Source organism: Miniopterus schreibersii (genome assembly GCF_964146895.1).
Source record: "Miniopterus schreibersii genome assembly, chromosome: 2".
NCBI lineage: Eukaryota > Metazoa > Chordata > Mammalia > Chiroptera > Miniopteridae > Miniopterus > Miniopterus schreibersii.
This window is the reverse complement of record NC_138102.1, coordinates 164,972,536-164,993,486: the sequence shown is the minus strand read 5'-3', so window position 1 is coordinate 164,993,486 and position 20,951 is coordinate 164,972,536. Positions and strand designations below refer to the sequence as shown.

The 20,951-nt window shown below is 42.9% G+C and overlaps 2 protein-coding genes across 3 annotated transcripts in view; one reads left to right on the top strand and one right to left on the bottom strand.

Annotated features, from left to right (window-relative positions):
• Positions 1–726: 726 nt before the first annotated feature.
• On the bottom strand, positions 727–20,150 carry MANSC1 (MANSC domain containing 1). Of its 2 annotated transcripts, none has more exons than XM_081128821.1 (4): positions 19,743–20,150; positions 7,867–8,177; positions 5,730–5,870; positions 727–1,771 (listed from the first exon to the last, which is right to left on the bottom strand). In XM_081128821.1, the coding sequence occupies exons 2-4, from the start codon at positions 8,102–8,104 to the stop codon at positions 882–884; spliced, it is 1,269 nt and encodes a 422-aa protein (XP_080984947.1). In that variant the 5' UTR covers positions 8,105–8,177; positions 19,743–20,150; the 3' UTR covers positions 727–881. The 2 variants fall into 2 exon arrangements, with proteins under 2 accessions (XP_080984947.1, XP_080984946.1); XM_081128820.1 differs by lacking the exon at positions 19,743–20,150 and adding an exon at positions 12,344–12,748.
• Positions 20,151–20,232: 82 nt separating this feature from the next.
• The window catches only part of BORCS5 (BLOC-1 related complex subunit 5), a 66,652-nt gene continuing 65,933 nt past the window's right edge, over positions 20,233–20,951 (top strand). Inside the window, exon 1 of the mRNA XM_081128122.1 lies at positions 20,233–20,694. Coding sequence (XP_080984248.1) covers positions 20,637–20,694 — 58 coding nt within the window. The 5' untranslated portion in view covers positions 20,233–20,636. The remainder of the gene's footprint in view (positions 20,695–20,951) is intronic.

Here is a 20,951-nt window from a genome sequence, read left to right as displayed (position 1 = left end):
ACATTTGAATAACTAATCGATGAAAGTTACAACACACTAGTCATTGAATAATAATTTTAAGTGCTATCCATTATTTCCAATGTTATTCCAAATAAAGCCAAAAAATAAATGTTGGTCAAGTTTAGATAAGAATTTATAAGTAATATGGTTACATTTTAAGCTTAGTAAATTTTAGAAAATGCCTATATTATTAATTAGAATAGATCCAAAGTAGATTTGGTCACTTATCAGAACTGATTTGTCATTGTCTCCACGTAGGCTTATATTCTGCTAGAATTCTCCCAAAGGAACCTCTTTGCTCATTGTTGGGAAAAGGGGGAGAAGGGATTGTCATTTTAACTTAGAACACATATTTTCATCATTTAATCATTTTGCTGGTGGGAATAAATGGAAAGGTATGCAGCTTGGCATGTGACTTACAAGAACATTACTAACAAAAGATTTATTCAAATATTTAATTGGAAGGAAGTACATCTGGAATAAGTTTCATTGGAATACATATGTAAAGGAAAGTAAGTCCATTAGAATTAACTTTATCTGGAACTAGAAATGTTAACAAATTGGAGCCTAGAAGTCTTAACCACTTTTTTTTTTTTTTTTTTTGCAAAAAGCCTGTCATTTTCCAAGTTTATATGGCAATTATACCTTATTACTTTAGGTAGAGCTTTGTTTTCAGCTAATAATTTAGAGACAGATCACACAAATTACCTAATTTGTTTTCTTTCCCCCCTTCCAAAAAAAAAGGAAAGGAAAGAAAGTGGTAGGGGGCATTTGCCTGTCTTCAAAATACTTCAAAAACCCTAAGATCAGTGAGTTACCAGAAACTCACTACATTTGGGCTACCAGGAACTATATGAATTAAGAGACATTAAGTTTTGTCCTTAGATGTCAACATAGATCCCATTGATCAAATAATCAAGTCTCGAGTAACGTTTCCTGCGGAGGGATTCCAAGAGCATTCTGCCCAGGAGGACAAGGCCTATGGTGAGGAACAGAACACCAAAGAGCAGGGTCCCAATGAGGAGCCACTTTTCAGATGGAAGGCTGTGTTGATTTTCTGGAACACCGCGCTGGGAGGAGCCACCTGAGCTGGTCTTCCCATTTTCCTGGGAAGTAGTTATATTCGTAGGGGAAGAATCCACATTTGGCAAAAGGCCTGTAGCAGGGTTGCGGGCTTCCTTGGTGGTCAGTGTTAGGTTGGAAATTTCTTTAAAGGGCACTGTTTCTGGTGGGCCTTGCAGGCCTGTAGTTGCCTGAAAGATGGCGGTTGGAACTGATTCTGTAGTCATGTTAGCTTGAGGTGTAGCCACAGCATGTGTCAAAATTGTAGAAATGACTGTGGGACGCTGAGAAGTGACTGTCGCTGCAGGCAGAGCTGTAGTGGCCACCTGTGGTTGAGAAGTCACAGACGGAGTCGCCGGAGCACTGGTGGGGAAGAGAACCGTGGGCTCTGGAGTGGTAGAGACGGTGTGTAGAGATGCAGCAGCTGCTGTAGTGGGGAATGTTGTCACATTTTCAGGCAGCAGATGACCTATTTTTTGTTCTGAGGAAAACTGCAAACTCTGAAAATGGCCTTTTTCTTTATAAACAGGGAACGGTGTACTCACTGGACCGATCTTGAATAGTTTCTCCAAGTGATCTGAGGCCCTGGACTTCTGAGAAAATGTATCTCTCCATAAGATATCACCGGGCTTTGAGTGACCTGTCGGACGAGGGGGTGTGGGAGTGACCGTTTGGCTTGGCAAATCAGGTTTGTCCGTTGACTGAAAATCTGAAAATGTAAAGAAAATAAAAGGGAGAATTACATTTATAAGGTAGTTAAAAAAGACATACATATCAGCTTGTTCAATAAGTTCCCCACACTGTTGGTACTTGACATTTCATTGAAACTTGTGCCAAATGGAAAAATACAAATTGCTGAATCAGGACCTGGGGACAGGGCCTCTCCACCAGACACTGTGGTTTACTGAGGGAGGGGCCGAGGAGAAGAGAAATGTGAGGAGGACCAGGCAGCCTGAGGAAGAGGAGAGACGAGCAGGGACTCGAAAGGACCTCAGCACGGGCAGAGAGAGTTTAGGAAGACGGAGACGCTCGGCGGCAAGGCCACGGAAGAAGGCTGGGCCGGGGGACGCGGCAGAGGACGGGGAGAGGGACCCCACGCGAGGCCAGAGCTCCTGCAGGCTGGGGCGGCTGGGATGTGATGACAGCTGGGGAGCAGGCGATCCTGGAGAGGTTAACAGTGGGCGCAGGGGCAGGCAAGCAAGGCATCCTGGTGATTTGCTCTGACAGGAGGGGAGGGGGAGGAAGCTGGGGGGTTCTGGTCTCCTCAGAAGGCATGGAGGCCAAGGCAGCTGATGACATTTTTCAATTAAAAAAAAACACACAAAGTTTCAGCACCACACTCAGGGGAGAGAGGCAACCTAGGAGATTTAATTTTGACTCCCAGAGATTACAATTTTAGAGCCAATGTCTTAGGTTCGGAGGACGATGGGAGCAATATTTGAAATCACGATGGCCACGTTGCTGACATAAAGGGCAGAAAATCACACAGTCCAGATTCCTACTGAACAGGAGCCAGCCTCAGGTGCTCCTCATGCGTGAGAAGGTTTAGAACTGTGCCCTCAGTCACACACCCCATTTATCACAGCGCAAACCTCAAAGGTTTGTTAAAGCGATCAGGACAGGGAGGGATTGTTTGAACTACTCTGCTCTTTAACTAGTCATTTCACTTTGGTGAGAACTGCAGAAAACAAATCTGGCCCGTCACTTCTCTTTATATGGCCTGTGTGCTAAGAATGGTTTCTACATTTTAAAAAAATTTTTCTTTAAAAATATCTCTTTATTGATTTTAGAGAGAGAGGAAAGGAGAGGGAGAGAGAGAGATAGAAACATTCATGATGACAGTCGTTGATTGAGCCCACAACCCGGGCATGTGCCCTGACCAGGAATCGAACCCCAATCGCCTGGATCCTAGGTCGGTGCTCAACCGCTGAGCCACGCCCAGCCGGGCTCTATATTTTAAAAAAAAAATTGTCTTTATTGATTTCAGGGAGAGGAAGAGAGAGGGAGAGGGAGAGAGAGAGAGAGAGAAACACCAATGATGAGTCACTGATTGGCTGCCTCCTGCACGCCCCCTACTGGGGATCGAGCCTGAATTCTAGGCATGTGCCTTGACTGGGAATGGAACTGCAATCACCTAGATCATAGGTTGATGCTCAACTGCTAAGCGACGCTGGCCAGGCGGTTTCTACATTTTTTTAAGTGGTTAAATAAAAAATAATATTTTGTGACACATGAAAATGACATGAAATTCAAATTTCAGTGTCCATAAAGTTTTATTGGCACACATCAGGCTTATATGTTTACATATTGTCTATCACTGCTTTCATACTACAAGGTCAGAGGTAATTAAGTGTGACAGACTGAATATGACCCACAAAGCCTAAAATACTGGCCTGAAAAGTGTAAGATACTTTTTATTTGACCCTTGACTGAAAAAGTTTGCAGACACCTGCCCAGGATATAGTACTTTACTCTAAAATAGAATTTAGATGCCTTCTTTTCTCCAACAATGCTGAAGAAAAGAGTTTCTGCTGCTGGTGAAATCACATTCATAGACATAGCACCACCATGAGATAAACAGCATCTCTATGTTTAGGTAAAATATTTTTTAAAAGGGCAGAACTCAACATATTTCATTTTAAAGTAAAAAAAAAAAAAAAAAAGACTAAGGAAGTGCTCTGTGATATGTGTGAACTCAGAACTTAAATAAAGCCATTGACAAGAATGACCAAAACAACTATTCCTTTATCAAGAACGCAAGCTCATAAATAAAGCAAAGAACAGGCTAGTCCCATTTCCCAATAAGATAATAAGATTAATCTATCAGCAAAGATCCTAGAACCACACAGGGGCAGTGCACACCTGCTCCACTGACCTCACCCACTGAAGTTTGCCACTGGGGTGTGGTGCTCTCTGTCTCAGAGAGGCGAGCCACAGAGGCAGCTGGGAAACAGCTCTGTGCCCTCAACCCCTCTTTTGAGTTTCATTTTTAAGTGACTGACTATTACTTGAAATCAGCTGAGCAAACAGACTCCCAATTCATTCTACTTCAGGATTCCCCTATTCTAGTCCTTGGTCGAAATGATATCCCACAAGCTGAAAAAAAAATTTAATGATGCCAAGTTGCAATGGTATTATAGGATGAACAGAATACACTGCCATCTTTCTGCCATCTTTCAAACTTTCAGTCTGCAAATATTAGCCAATCATTTACAGGAAATAGTGTTCATCAGAAACACACCACCAAACAGGTATTTAATTTCGCTCCGAACAGGAGGCAGATAATTTACTTTTATGGGTAATATTAATCCATCAACATGGGCAGATTCATAAATAGAATTACACAAATAACTTGTAAACATCCTGTAGATATAAACAGTCTGCGGCACACTACGTCCAGGGTTGGAGCCACTTTGCACCTAGCTATTAATCAACCTGCTCTGGGCTGATGACACCCCCTGGTGGCTGCCAGAGGAACAGTTTGATTCTAATTCCACTTCATTACCTTTACACAAGCCCTTCAAATGTTTTTGCACATGCCATTGGAGAGAATCTTTACAGCATGCTCCCTCTTGTATACATGCATTATAAAAGCAACAACATTACCAAAGTATTATGAAACAAAATAAATTCAACTATAATTTCTATCTGTCCTTTTAACATGTCTGTATACCGTTAAGTTAAATTTTTTTTCCATGTGATTATAAAACAACAGAATGTTTTTCACCAGAAATGTAGGTGAATTTGTTTGTTTCTACACTTCAAACTTATGTTTTAGTGTCTGCATCATATTCCCTCAAGTGGACCCATAATACTTTACACCCAACCATGCTCTGGCAATTGGACATTTATGTTGCTTTTAGTTTTTTTTTTAGACTAGTTATACAGTAAACAGCTTCACACTGATAGTTTTTTTCCTATTTTGGTATTGTTTCTTTAGTGTAGATTTTATGAAGTAGAATTACTGGATTAATATTATCTGTATTTTTTAATACTCTGCTTTAATTGTGGAATAGATGATAGACATAGAGAACACACACTGATAGTGGAATTAAGGACAGCATGAGGAAGGGATATGAGAGGCGAAATGTGATGTTCCAAGTTCCACATGATGGGAGCTCCTGAAGGAGAAGAGCAAACATTTTAATCCACGTTGTGAGCCCTGACCTCTTTGGAAACTCGGGCTGGCATATCCAGTTCCTGTTGGACTCCTCCCCTGGGTGTTTAACAGGCTCTGCAATGTTCCAGGCAATCAAGGAGGAACAGTGAGAAGCCATATCCACACCACACTGCAGGTCCCCTGTGTTTTTAGCCAAGACTATATACATACAGGCAGGAGAAGTGAAGGAGCCACACAGATCAGCTTTTTTCCAGAGGAAGAGTTGAGGGGAATTGCTGCTGGGATGGATGTGGTTTAAAAGTTGAACTTTAATATGGTGATTGCAGGGGGGCTGGGGAGTGATGGAGGTAGAAGAGGGCATAGAGGGGATAAATGGTGATGGAAAAAATTAAATTAAAAAATAAAAATTTAGCCTTAAATCATGAGATTTTCTGGTGTGCCTCTATATTTGTGAGCCCTATTGGCAGTTTTATTTAGGCTCTTTTGTAGAAAATCTTTCACATGAACTATATCCTTAAATAATTTCAATCACAAAAGGAATTATTACCTCTAATTATCCTGTAACTCATAAGTCCCTTTGCTGGTTTCAGTGGACAGGCTTCTTCACTGGGACAGAAAAACAGGTAGCAGTTGGGTTGTCTAGTTGTTTTTCGAGTGTCGAAGATCATCAAGTTACATGCTTTGTCCCCTGTAACAAAAGGTTTCATAAGCATTATTTTGAAATAGGATTTTCTAAAGAGTATGGCAAGCATGAAGAACTTCATTTACTCTGGTGTCCAACACAAACACTTTTGTTCACTTGTTTGCTGCCTGCTGAATCATTTCCTTTTCCTTAGTCACTTGAAGCAATGTTTAAAGATATTGGGTTTAGAAATTTGACTTAAGGTAATTTTGGCAAAACCAAATTTTAATAGCACATTTAATTCTTTAGAAATAAGCCTTCCATTTGCTAAACTATCCACCAAAATGTATATAGAAATACTGATTTTGCAATCTTTACACAACTCACAGTTGAGTTGGGCCTTAAGAAATGGATCTCACCCTAATGATTTCATAAATCCCTTGCATCCTGAAGGCATCTCGCACACCTATGAAGCCAGGAACCTGGCTTTTTTGGGTGGAGTCAGTAAATTCAGCATCTTACATAATATGCCTCCTTCCACAAAGAGTCTGAGTAGTGTATGGAATACAAAGTCTACTTTTCTATTTTTATCAGTGCCAGCCTTCTTTTGGTTCTTTCTTAATATTTCTCCCGTTCCTTATCATTTTTTGCTTTTCTCTTTTCCTTCTTTCCTCACTTTTCTCTCTTAACTTTCATTTCTGGCTTCTCTTTCTCTCATGTCCAATAGAAATTATTCTCTCTAAATATCATGGTCTAGAGTTGGCTTTGACCTCAGTCTGGTGCAGTTTCACACCTTGGCCTGTGACCCTTGAGATCAGTAGACCCTGGGCCCAGCTGAAGGGTAAGAGGCATGTAGGCTAATTATTAAAAATGCATGTACTTGACAACAAGGATCTTGAGAGTATTATGCTAAGTGAAATAAGTCAGGCGGAAAAGAATAAGAACCAGATGATATCACTCATATATGGGATACAATACAAAAAGCAACAAACAAAACAAACAACCCTCCCCCCAAACAAGAGCAACAAATTCACAGATAAAAAAACCAGAATGGTGGTTACCAGAGGGGAGCAGGGGATGAGGACAGATGGTAAAGGGGATCAAATATATGGTGACGGAAGGATATTTTTCCCTCCCTTCCTTCTTATACCACAGCCATTATAGAAAGAAAAGGAAGTAAAGATCTAAGAGAAAACAGGGTTTTGTTGGCTAATAAATCAAGTAAGAATCACTAGTCCAGCGTTCACTAGCTCTTCTAGGCTCTGAGGGCAAGGCCTTGTCCATCTTACTCATTGTTTTATCTCCAGCAAGGAATTGGGTGCTCAATAAATTCAGTTGTTTTGTTTTTTCATTTAGGGAATTAGGGCAGGTTCACAAACAACTGAAAAACCACCACTGTTTCACTTAGATATATACTTCTTTTTTCAGGTAATAGGTTTGGAACCTGAAATATGCAAAGGCATGGTTTACACCTGTGGCCTTACTCTCCTTCAGTGTCATATGAATGGGTCAGACTAAATGACTTCCCATGCCCCGTACAGTCCTAAAAGCTTCAGTTAGTGGTCAGCGGCTTCCGGACGCACCTTACGTCACCAGCTCCACAGAAGGGAGGCAAAATGGAGATTTTTGTGCTTCCACTTAAAAAATCAAATGCTGATTTTCCTATGATGAGTTAGGAATTTTTTTTGTCTCAACTCCCTTTCTCTGTTTAAATGTTCTTTGTAATATTACACTGTATTGCAATACTCCATGATGATGGCAGCTAAGCATTTAAATACCATTTCTGTTTCAATATCCTAGATGCCTGTTAGAACCTAATACCGGTGGTTCTCAACCTTTTTATACCCAAACACCTGAGTGATACACACACACACACTTATCAGTAACTTTGACTCAGCCCAGGGGAGGGGAGGGGACACTTGTGGAACATTTCCTGGGTGATTCTGTCACCTACCTTTCTACCCCACTGAGAATCATTAGTATAAACTATTGAGCCATGTCAACCAGCTACTTATATCACAAAACACATGGAATAAAGGATGGTCAAGGGGCTATTACTTACCTGATATGTTTTTTGTTGAACAGCAAGAATTAATGCAGTCTTCTTGAGTTAATGTATGTATGGGCTCATTGCCTCTGATTCCCTTAGTAAGAGATGACTGGATGTCAATGACAACATCTTCTAGACTCTGGGTAGGACAATTATGACTGGAGGACAGCCGGACTGTCAGGAAACCAATGATGATAAAAGTGTAGGTCAAGCTCCATTCTTCCCCGAAGAACATTTTAAATTTCTGCATAGTTTATATCTTCAAAGGTCAAGGATAACACTCCCTCTGGTCTTAGTTTGTATCAAGGAGATGGAATATCTCTCTAGAACAAAAAGAAAGTCATCAGTGAGTTTTGTTTCTTTTAGCAAATCTAGAAAAGGTACATTTTATTTCCTTTAAGTCGATGCAAATGATTCACAATTTATAGGGTAGAAATAAACAAGTATTTTCATTCATTTCACTTTTTTTTAATCCTCGCCTGAGGAGTGAGGATATTTGTTCCATCGATTTTACAGAGAGTGGAAGGGAGGGGGAGGGGAAGAGAAAGAGAGGGAGAGAAACATTGATGTTGACAGACATACATGGATTGGTTGCCTCCCACATGTGCCCAGACTGGGGGCGGGGATTAGACCTGAAACCCAGGTAAGTGCCCTTGACCAGGAATTGAACCCACGACCTTCCGCTGTGCAGGCCAAAGCTCTAACCACTGAGACACACCTGCCAGGGCTCATTTCACTTTTAATAGATTTGAGACAGCCTTCTGTTAACAACTTGGCAAAGAACTAATAAGCACAAACACATATACTATCCTGTCACTGCTTAAAGATGGGTCTGTGAAGAAAGGTATAAATGGGAGACCTGCCTCTGAGTTCTAGAATCTGTCTTCTTCTTGCCTCTCCTAACTGGAAGGAGAAAGGACACGAAATCTCTCGTCACTGATAAAGCAGTGATCATAGGTTTGGGCATATTTCCTTTCTCAGTAGTAACAATTAGCATTTTGAAATCACCTGGGTGGTAGGCAATGTGCCAAGAAATTTACAAATATTGTCCTACTTAATCCTAATACCAGCTCTGCACAAAAGCTATTATTTTCCTCATTTTATAGATGAGGGAAATGAGGCTGCCTTTCTTGTTGCTTCTTCTTAAGTATCACACCAGAGGCCAGTGACCCTAATAATCTAATCCTAGGAAAAGCAACTCAGCAGGGGGAAGATTGTGGCTCAACTGAAGGAAAGTTTAGGGACATGTGTTCTTTTAGACACTTCTAAAAACGCAAAAGTCACACTATGTATAATGCCAACTCCACTGGTAAGCTGGTTCTTCTAGGAAAAATAAAAATAAATGTTAACCTGGCAATGCAATACCATGAACTACCCTCACCTACTCCTCAGAATACAAATTATTCACTGAATGATAGCTTAGAGCAGAATTACTGCTTCTTTAATTTCTTTTTTTTTTTTGGGGGGGGGGTGTTGTTAATGAACCCTTTGGAAGCCTAGTGAAGTTCTGGATATCTTCTGAGAGGCATGTTTTAAAATGCATAAAACAAAATACAGAAGATTACAAAGGAAGCCAGTTATATTGAAATATAATTATCAAAGTAGTTTGTTCAATAGCCTACAAAACTCTGGTGAAAGAAATCAAAAAAGATCTAAGTAAACGGAGAGCTATTCCATGTTCATCAATATTGTTAACATGTCAGTTCTTCCCTATTGGATCTATGGATTCAACACAATCCCAATCAAAATCCCGGCAAGTTATTTTGTGGGTCTCAACAAACTGATTCTGTAGTTTACATGGAAATGCAAAAAGGCCCAGAAGAGCCAACTCAACACTGAAGATTCAAGTTGGGGAACTGACACTACCCAGCTTCAATAATCAAGACAGTGTGGTGTTGGTGAAAGAATACAGATCAGTGGAACAGAAGAGAGCCCAGAAATAGATCCCCACAAATAAAATCAATTGATCTTTGACAAAGGAGCAAAGGCAATTCGATGGAGAAAGGAAGTCTTCTCAAAAATGGTGCTGGACTAACTGGGCATCCACATGCAAAAAATAAAAATAAAAAATCTAGTGCCCGGCCGGGAGTGGCTCAGCGGTTGAGCATCAACCTAGGATCCAGGCGACCAGGGTTCGATTCCCGGTCAGGGCACATGCCCGGGTTGCGGGCTGCAGCCAATCAATGACTCTCATCATTGATGTTTCCATCTCTCTCTCTCTCTCCATCTCCTTTCCTCTCTCTGAAATCAATAAAGATATACTAAAATAATAATAATAATAATAAATAAATAAAATTAAAAAAAAAATCTAGACACAGATCTTCCACCCTTCACAAAAATTAACTCAAAATAGATCATATATCTAACTGTAAAATGCAAAACTATCAAACTCCTAGATTATAACACAGGAGAATACCGTTGTGAACTTAGAATAGGCAATGTGTTTTTATATACAACACTAAAAGCACAATCGATGAAAGAAAAAATTGATAAGTTGGATTTCATTAAAATGAAAAACTTCTCTGTGCAAGACACTGTTAAGAAAATGAAAAGACAAACCACAGGCTGCGAGAAAATATTTGCAAAACATATCTGATGAAGGGCTGGCAGTCAAAATAAACCAAAAAAACCCTCTTAAAACTTAATAATCAGAAAAAAAACACCACAATTAAAAATGGAGAAAAGACAAAAACCTGCATACAAATATTTATAGTAACTTTACTCATAATTGCCCAAAATTGGAAGCAACCAACATGTCCCTCAATTGATGAGTGGATAAACAAACTGTGGTACATCCATACAATGAAATATTATTCAGCAATTAAAAGAAATGAACTATCAAGCCACAAAAAAGACATAGAGGAACATTAATTTTATATTGCTGAGTGAAAGAAGCCATTCTGAAAGGTATAATTCCAACTATATGACATTTTGGAGAAAGTAAAACTACACTGACAGTGAAAAAATCAGTGGAGCTCAGGGGAATTTTAGGGCAGTGATACTGTAATGATGGGTACATATCATTATATTTGTCAAAACCCATAGAACTGTACAACACAAAGAGTGAACTCTAACATAAACAGATACTTCAGTAAGTAAAAAACAACAAAATAGTTTTTAAAAATCCAGAAATCAAACCAACTGCTACTTTGCTAACTGTTATGTTCAACTTTTGAAACAATAAAATAACAATGTTTATATTTCTCACATTCAAGTCTCTATCCTAAACAAGCACTTTACACTGTCATTTAATCCTTACAAGAATCCTAATGAGACAGATCCCATTATTATCCTCATTTTTAGTTAAAATAAAAACAACTGTGTATTATATGTGCTGTTTTACCTATTAAATAATAAGTGGTACGTCTAATAACTGCCATCATTTCAAAACAGTGCTGAATGTAAATGGTATTTTGAGCTATGTGCAATAAGTATTTGATATGAAAATATCTGTGATTTCTACTGGTGGCAAAACAGCTACCTTCACCACTATGATGGCTTTTGCCTACATGCCTCCTAAAGGAAATGTTACATTTCAATTAGACAGTAGTAAAGTAATAAAATTTTCCACCAAAGTTCACAGGCTCTGAAAACGATCGCGGTCTCCCTAGGTTAAGAATCCTGGCTGGCACAAGTGACCTTTTATGCTGCCACGTTTTTACAAGTCTTTTTTCGAGTCCTAAAGAAAACAAAACAGGAACAAAAGAGAAAAACCAGGCCAACACTTTACTTTGAACGGATTCTGGAAGAATTTCTCCTGAAACTCTTGCAAGGAAACCTGAACTATGCCAAGGGGATGGGGTAGGTGCTGTGTTCTCAGTTTGCAACATCTTTGTAGCTCAGCGAGAATCACTGAGGGGTTATTTTATATAAAATACTCAACAACTATTAGGTAAATTAATCTTCTACGCCATTATTATTTAGGCCTTAAAGGTCTAAAGTGAAGCTGAATCTTGCAGAAAGAGGGAGGGGAAAGGATACAGGTGGGCGGGAGAGGAAGCCCCTGAGCTTCAATGCCCGCTCACTACAGTCAAACACCGGCTACATAACTAAGTCCAATGTTGGGAATCATTGTACTCACAGCATGACCGAATCCACCAACACCCACACACACACACCACAGAGCAGTCGGTAATTAGTAGGTTTGGTAATGAATATAGGACACAGATCATGCAAGAAAGAAAAGGGGGAGATGTTTCCTTCCTTTGAGGAAATGCGTGTCGCTCGCTAAACTATTCTCCCTGCGCTGAGGACGACGCGGGGCCAGGGCCATTCACGACAGGTGCCCCCGCGCGCCCGGGCAGCGCGGGGCGACCGCGGGGCGACCGCGGCGCCGGGGGTCGGGCGCCCTCCGTCGCCCCAGCCCGCTCCTCCGCAGGCCCGGGACGGGCGCCCGAGCCTCGCCCACGCTAGGAGGGGATCCACCCTGTCTGCAGGTGGCCGCGGCGCCGCTGGGCAGGGTCGGCAGGGGAGGCTGGGACCCCTTTACCTGGCGGAGAGGGGACCCCGGAGCCCCTCGGGTCCACTCGTGCAAGGACGGCCCCGGCGCGCTCGCGGGGGAGCAGCGGCGACTCGGCGCGAGGATCTGGATGAGGCCCGCGGGGGATGCTCCGCGGCTCCTCCCGGCCCAGCTGGGTTTTGGTTCGCAAGTTCCTGCTTCCGTCGCAGCCGCCGAAAGTTTGCAGGGGAGGGGGAAGGGCACATTCCTGCCCTGCAACCCGGAGCTGCTTCCCAGCGACTGCAGGCGGGGTCCTCTGGGCACCCGCCAGGGACGCGAGCGTCTCCGGGCGGCGGCTCGAGCTCGCGGTGGCCGCGCCGAGCCGGGGAGGGAGCCCCCTTCCCCGCCGCCCGCGCCCCGCTCAGCCACGCGCGCGCCCGAGGCCCAGGGCTCGGCGAGGGGGCGGGGCGCGGGCGCGACCCTCGCGGCTGCCCCCGCTTGTTTCTCTGGGCGGGAGAGAGCGCGCACACGCGCGATGGACGGCAGACTACCGAAGTGCGTGCGCGGTGAACAGTCTGGTTCTCACGCCCTGCGTCCCAGTCTCGCTCCCGTCCCCAGAGGCCACCACTTAGCACAGTTTCGCCGCGTTCAAGAGCTTACAGTGCATCCTATCTGGGGCATGGTTATGAGAAGCTATTTCGATAACTGGAGGCATGGGGGACCCTCAATTAGAGCTGGCAGTATTTTTTTCCAAAGGAAAAAAGTTTAATGTAAAGATTCAAGATTCACATTATGCATTTGTTTCTACTTAGCTCATCCTGAGAATTGTCCATTCTTGAGTTAAATATTATGTGCAAGTCAAGCTTCAGGGAAGACGTTTTGGATTTTGCAGGATTTATTGTTTATAGGTATGGATAATGATTAAAAATAAAATGGTGTTTATTATAGTTATTAAAATTGTATCCCTAACATTTAGCACAGTGGCTGGTACTTAATAGATACTCAGTAAATATTTATCTAAAGTATATTTGTAGATTAAATGAATGGAAAAGAACTACTAGGGCATAGGTCGTAGAAGTGTTTTTCATCCATGGTGACTCCACCCCCACCCCCATATACATGCAAACAAATGCAACATTAAACCACTGACAACTTGCCAAGAAATCTAACCTTTGACAGTGTCTCCACCTTGGTGGGTGTGAAAGAACTTTCAAACCTATAACACTTTGCAATTGTAGATTATTATTCTAGCCCCGATAAAGACAACAGCTCTATCTAGTTTTAACCAACAGCTACAGGAAGCATATGTTGCCAAAGACTGACTATGAGTAATGGTCCATTGTGTAAAACTTACTTACTAGCTGTACACAGAGGATGAACTACTCTTGAATTACAATAACATTTCAAAAACTTGGTTTTAAAGACAAGGAAATTCCACAGTAATCTCCCATTGGGGTGATTTTCCTGATGCAACAAGACTGTACAGACTACGAATCATCAAGTATATCTGCAGATGATATACTTGAGGGTCCAGGGTCACATTCTTTGAATCTCCCTGTAAGGAGTAGTCCATATTAGGCACTAAGTGACTTCAGAGACTTCAGATTCAATGTTTTGATACAGTGAACCTGCTATCACTGAAGTGGTATATCATTTTTTCAGTTATGACAGTGAACATAATTACAGTAATGATTAAGGATGAAAATAATGATTAAGGAACTTTTCCATTAACATGAACTAGGTTTTTAAATTAAAAATTATAGTCATTGTCTCCTCATTGCCTGAAGAAATTACGGATCCTCTTCTTGGACTTAGGAGTCCCATTTCTGTGGAGACATATTTTTTTAAGAGTTTTATCCAGAAAACATGTATTAAGCACCTGCAGGGGAAATTAAAGACCAGTAAGGAACAGAATCTACCTTCAGTATGCTTATAGTTCGGTGGGGAGACAGACAGGTAAATCAATGGTTGTGTAAAGAATAAACATCATGGTAGAAGATGCTATCTAAGGAAGCTCAAAAGAGGGGCATCTAATGTGGACTCCTTAGAGAAGGTGCATGAGTTCAACCATTTTTATTTTTTTTTAAAGACAAATTTTTAGAGCACAGCAAAATTGAAGGGAAGGTAAAGAGATTTCCCATATACCCCCTGCCCTCACACAAGCATAGCCTTCCCCATCATCAACACCAGAGAGGTGTATTAATTACAATTGTACAAATGTAAGGTCCATATTTTATCTTATGTTTACTTGGTGTTGAACATTCTATGGGTTTGGACGACTGTATAATGACACGTGTCCACCATTAAAGTATCATACAGTGTATTTTCGCTGCTCTAAAAATCTTCCCTCTCAGCTTATTCGTACCTCTCTGCCAATCACTGGCAATCACTGATCATTTCATTGTCTCCATAGTTTTGCCTTTTCCAGAATGTCATATGGTTGGAATCACACAGTATTTAGCCTTTTTAGATTTGCTTCTTTTACTTAATACTATGCAGTTAAGTTTCCTCCATGTCTTTTCATAGTTTGATAGCTCATTTCTTTTTATCACTGGATAGTAGTCCATTGTCTGGATGTATCATAGTTTATCCATCACCACTGAAGGACATTTTGTTTGCTTCCAAGTTTTGGCAATTATGAATAAAGCTGCTATAAACATCGATGTGCCGGTTTAGTGTGGGTATAAACTTTCAATGTTAAATCTTGAAGGATGAAGTTCAGTTAGCTAGAAGGCTGAATATTCCAGACATTAAATAGCACAACTATTCTGGATTCAGGGAATTTCATTCTGACTGGCATGAAGGTTCCCAGTGTCCATAGAGGAACAGAGAGGCTGGGGTCAGAGCATGAATGTTCTCATGCTAAATTTTAAACTTTATCCTGAAGACATGGTGAGCTATTGAAGGTTTTCAGTAGGGCAATGACAGGTCCAGTGACCTAATTAATATTCTAGAAACTTCTCTCTGCCAGCCACATGTAGGATGGATTGAAGGAGATGAGGCCAGAGTCCTGCTTTCCAAGAAATGGAAGAAATGAGGAGACCCTGAACAGGGCATAGAGATAGAAAAGAAATTAAGGCAAGAGGCTCTGTAGACTTGTGACTGGTTGATGTGGGGATAAAGGTAAGCAGATTCCTGACTTGAAGACTGAGTGGATGGTTGCCAGGCAATATAAAGACATGGGAAGTGGAGCTAGTCGGGAGTGGATTAGAGACATAATGAGTTTTAGAATACTTGACTCCTGGTTTTATTCCTTATTAGCTGTGTGGTCAAGAATAAACCCCGAAACTTCTATGTAAAATTAGGAAAGTGTTATTTACTTTAGAAGCAGTTCATACAGGGCAATATGTATGGAAGTATTTATAACTCAAAAAGGCTGTTCAATTGTTAGTTATCACATTATATAAGTCACATAAGTTGTTGCTCATGGAAGTGATTTTAAGGGTACCAAAAGGCATCAACCTCAAATATCTCCTACCTCTGAAGTCCCGCCAGCAGAATCCTTGTATTATGAATGCCCATTTAATTTTCTTGCCACTACACCTTAAGCTGCCCAAGAATAGGGACTGGATCTTGTTGGAACTTTTATCCCTGCCTGCTAGCAAGTGCTTGGCACATTATAGGCTCCCAATACATGTTGAGCCAAGAAATGAAGGCATTTTATCTTCCAAGATCCTTTTTCTGAATAATAGCTTTATTGAGATATAATTCACAGTACCATACAATTTGCCTATTTAAAGTGTACAATTCAGTGGTTTTTAATATATTCACAGAGTTGTGCAAATACCACCACAATAACTTTTAGACCATTTTCATCAGCCCCAGAATATTTTCATCAGCCTAGACCCATTAACAGTCACTCCCCATTTTTCCTGTACCCTCTTCCTCTTCAGCCTTAGGTAACCCTAATCTGTTTCTATCTCTATAGTGCCTCTTCTGGACAGTTTGTGTAAACGGAATCTATAATACCTAGTCGTGGACTTTTTTCACATTGTATGTTTTCAAGGTTTATCCATGTTGTAGCGTGTATCATAATGTACTTAATTTCTTTTTTTTGGGGGGGGGGGAATAATACTCTATTATATGGATACACCACATTTTATTTATCCATTTATCTAAAACAAAAACTCAACAGTGGCATAGGAACCCTCAGCCTCTGTCCCCCCACAAAGATCAACAATTAGAAAGCTATTTATGAACAGAAGTTCTGGGAGAGCTCTGGAGTCCACTTAAGAGACCAGCAACACAATAGAACAATAACCCTGAGAATAATAGCACAAGAAGAGAAGGAAGACAGCTTCATTTTCTCTGCATCGTCCTACATCGTTGGGGACAAACCAGCATTGCTTAATGCCAAGAAGGAACTTCCCAGCTAGAGAGAGTTCCCTTGCTGGGAAAGGAAGAGCAGGGTGAGGCACCAGCTTTTTGGGGCACTGCACACAGGTCTCACTTTGGTTTCATCCCAACCAGACTGGCAAAGCTGAGACATATAGACATGGCTAGAAATAAGGAAGAAAATCAGGGGCTACAACAGCAGCCACATAGCAGGAATGATTGAGGTGCCTGGTGACCTGCTCTATAGACAAGGCCAGCAACTTGCAATTGAAGAAACCAATGGCTAGCACAGGTGCCATAAATGCCCTACAGATTTTACCAGCTTTCACTCCACAGGTATCCTTGCTTGCTGCTGCCTGCTGTCTGATTCCTTACCTGCTTTCTCCCCTGCTCCAACACTCAGAACCACACTGGCAACCAGTGCAGGCTTCTGGGGCTGCACAACTACAAGACACCAGCCTGGACCGCTGCAGTTGACCTCCACTGCTGTGCACACACTTGAGGCTAGCTCCTCCGGCGGTGCATTTGCGTACTATAGGCCTGACACCCATCAGCGACCTCCACTATAGTACAAGCACTTGGGGGAGATTGTACAGTCGCAAGAGAGCATACCAATAGCCACTCTCCCCAACCCCTAACAGCTGCCTGTGGGCCTGGATCTGGCTGTGTCTTCCATCACTGGCCTGTACCACTGCACTCACCTGCAGCTAGCCCCTCCAATTGTGCACCTGCACACCTCTGGAGAGACCCTTGTCACTGGCCTCCACTTTGCCCTTAGGAAGACCCAGAAACCGTGGTAGTGCACGCTAACTAGAGACCCTGCAACTGCCAGTGAGCATGCAGCGGGCACCAGCCCTTGCCCAATTCCCCGGCTCCCTCCACTACTCTGTGTCTGCAACTAGCCCCTCCCCCTACATAGGCACCTACAGCTGGCCCTCTACAGCCTAGTGTATAACTACCACTGGCTTTGGCCACCACTGCTGCCTGCCCTGGTCCCTGGCCACTGAAACTGGAGGTGCCACTGAAGATTCCAACAGCCTTTCCAGTCACTGAAAACACCCTGCAGTGCTTGCCAAGGCCCACAGAGTTGTTGGTTCTGTGGACTCCTGTGGCCTGAGCCAAAAAGACATCATGCTCCCCTGGGCCCTGTGCTACCACATGTACCTGCACTTGTTGCCCTGTACCACTGGGTACACAGCATGCTCCAATGTGCCTCTACTTGAAGGTGAAAATTTTCCCTTACTGAATTCAGTCCATAAAGTCTGGAGGAGGTAACTGCTTCTTCAAATGCGCAGATACCTATACAAGGCTACAGGGATCATGAAGAATCAGGGAAATATGTCTCCACTAAAGGAATACAGTAAACTTCCAGTAACAGGCCCCAAAGAAATGGAGATCCAGGAATTGCCTGACAAAGAATTCAAAATAAATGTTCCAAAGATGTTCAGAAGTTACAAGAGAAAGATAAATAACTTAATGGTCTCAGTAAAACAACACAAGAACAACATGAGAAGTTCAACAAAGAGATAAAAATCGCCCTAGCCAGTTTGACTCAGTGGTTAGTGTCAGCCCGCTGACTGCAGGGTCTCAGGTTCCATGGCGGTAAAGGGCACGTACTTCAACTGCAGGCTCCATCCCCAGCCCTGGTGGGGGTTTGGAAGACAACCAATCGATGTATTCTCTCACACTGATGCCTCTCTCTTTCTCTGTCTCTCCCTTCCACTCTCTCTGAAAAGCAATGGAGAAAATATCCTTGGGTGAGAATTTAAAAAAAGGAAGAGATAAAAAGAATTAAAAGAAATTTTGAAGCAGAATACAACGATTGAACTGAAGAATTCAACAGAGGGCTTCAACAGCAGACTTGACTAAGCAGGAAAAAAAATCAGCGAGCTAGAAGATCAATTGAAATTATCCAGTCAGAGGAGCAAAGAGAAAAAAGAATGAGAAGGAATAAAGCCTGTGGGACATATGGGACACCATTAAGAGAAACAATGTATGCACCATTGGAGTTCCAGAAGGAAAAAAGAGGGAGATGGGGTAGAAAGCTAACTTAAAGAAATAATGGCTGAGAACTTCCCAAAGTTCTGGGGAAAGATTTGGATATCCAAGTTTATGAAGCCAATAGGTCATCCCAAAATTTCAATGCAAAACATTCTTCTCCAAGACAAATTATAATAAAAGTGTCTTAATCAAAGACAAAGAATTTTAAAAGGAGCAAGAAAAAATTTTTTCTTATACAAGAGAAGCTTCATAAGGCTTCAGTCGATGTCTCAGCCAGAGACCTTGCAGATCAGTAGAGAATGGGATGATATGTTTATCCATTTGTCAGTTGATGGACAGAATATCCCTTTTAGAATGAAATGTTCATCTAAAAGGAAGCATGAAAAACACCATCACATCAGCATGGAGTAGGGTGTGGAACACAGGATAAATGTATTTTGATGTGGAAGAAGAAGAGCCAGAATATGAGTTATGCTCCCCACTTTTGCCTCCTCTCTTACCCACCTCAAATGAGGGCAGATATGCAGGGGAAGGGGCAGAAGGGCTGTTTAGGAGTGCAAGGTCACATTGCTTAGTGGGCCTTTTGCAGTCTTATCAGCCTGGTGATTTGTGTAAACCTCAACTATAGCCAACCACCACCTTCTAGGAGCTTACTCTGATCTCTCAGGCAGTTTTTAGTTTTAACGTCATACTCGCAAAGAATACTGAACTTGCATTCACTTGCACTCCCCCCCGCCCAGTATTGTAATGCTGACTAGAGGAAAGAGCCTGAAGTTTGAAATCAGACAGTATTAAATACTAATTCTGCCTGGTGACCATGAGGAAGTTTCCTGTTTATAGGCCTCAGAGTTGTGAAAATTAAATAACATAAAATAGGGGACATGTCTGTGATATAGGAAGGGACTTAATCATTTTGTGAATTTGGCACTCTTTCTGAGATGATATTTACATATATAAAATCTCAGGGCATTTGCTTGAAATTTCTTGAAGCAAACAGTATAAAATGAGTTGCAAAGTTCTGAGAACCCCAGAGCCTCCCAACCCTTTGATGGCATTGCCTTGCTAGGTCAATATCCTTGACCTGCCCAAACTGGCATTTTTGGTCCTGCATTACCTGTACTCCTTTATCACCTCTGCTTGTTTCAGAATGGCAGCTTGCCGATGATTGTCCGGGTCCCCAGAAAGTGCCTGGACTGTAGCGGCATCCACTTTCCTTTGGAGATTCACACGTACCACTTTTGTCTCATTTCCAGCTCCTTCTTTAACCACCTAGTATTTTCTGTATGGTCGTCTACTGCCACTCTCCCACCCAGCTTTCAGACCTGAAACAAGAGCCTTCCATCCAGACAATTGTGGATTCGGGTTCTAAGTCTACCTAGCATCTCTCCTTATCTGTAAAACAAAATTTTAAAAAACCCATCTATTTTGTAAAGTTCTAACGATACGGATAAAGCGCCTAATGTGCGAATGATGCTTAAAGGTGACGCATCAGTACGACAGCGAAGAGCTTATCCTTTGGGGCGGGTCCGGTTTTCAGGCGGTCGGGCCTTTAAGGAGGCGTCGCCCTAGTTTCCTGCCGGAGTCTCCCCGCCCGTCCCGCTGAGAGAGGCGGCGGCCCCCTAACCCGGAACTGACGGCCGCGAACTGCCGGCGCCGCCGCTCCGCGTTCCGGAAGGAGCCCGCCCGCCGCCGGCGAGTGAGAGCTGCGCCGCCCGCAGGCGGCAGGCGCGGCTGGAGCCTGGCGTGCCCCGTCTCCCTCGCCTTGGGATTCCTCCAGAAAAGGCGGGCGTGCGGCGCGCCGCCGGGCCTCGCCTCATTGCGCGTCGGTTCCCAAAGAGAGGCTCCCGGTTCCCCGCCGCCTGCGCCCCTCCGTGGGCTGCCACAGCGTCCGCTCGCGGCGGCCCGCGGCGGCGTCCAGACCCGTTGTAGCATCCCCGCCCCGGTCCCTGCCCTTGCCCTGTCGCCCTGCTGCGGGAGCCGTTCCTCCGCTGCCCTCGCTGCCGGCACCATGGGCAGTGAGCAGAGCTCCGAGGCCGAGAGCCGACCCAGCGATCTGAACTCCTCAGGTCGGTGCCCCAACTTCCACCTCTCCGCGCAGCCGCGTCGGCCTGCGGAGCGTGCTGCCTCCCGGCTTAGCGGGGTCTGGGACCCGCGGGCAGGAACGCGCGGGAAGCCCTCCCCATGCTTTTTTCTTAAAAAAAAAAAGCCACCATCTGTCCTAGCCTTGAATCCCCTGATGAAGTGAGTGAGTGATGCAAGCTAAGCCAGAGTGGGCGCGCAGACCCATTATTTATTTTCAGAACAGCTGTTTCTCCTAGCTACA

What these genes read in the sequence shown, in the direction of transcription:
- MANSC1 (XM_081128821.1), bottom strand. Translation starts at nt 8,104, where the DNA reads ATGCAGAAATTTAAAATGTTCTTCGGGGAAGAATGGAGCTTGACCTAC. An exon ending in TTCAACAAAAAACATATCAG is followed by an intron (nt 5,871 to 7,866) that starts GTAAGTAATAGC and finishes CTTTTGTTACAG; the next exon opens with GGGACAAAGCATGTAACTTG. An exon ending in GAGTTACAGGATAATTAGAG is followed by an intron (nt 1,772 to 5,729) that starts GTAATAATTCCT and finishes TTACATTTTCAG; the next exon opens with ATTTTCAGTCAACGGACAAA.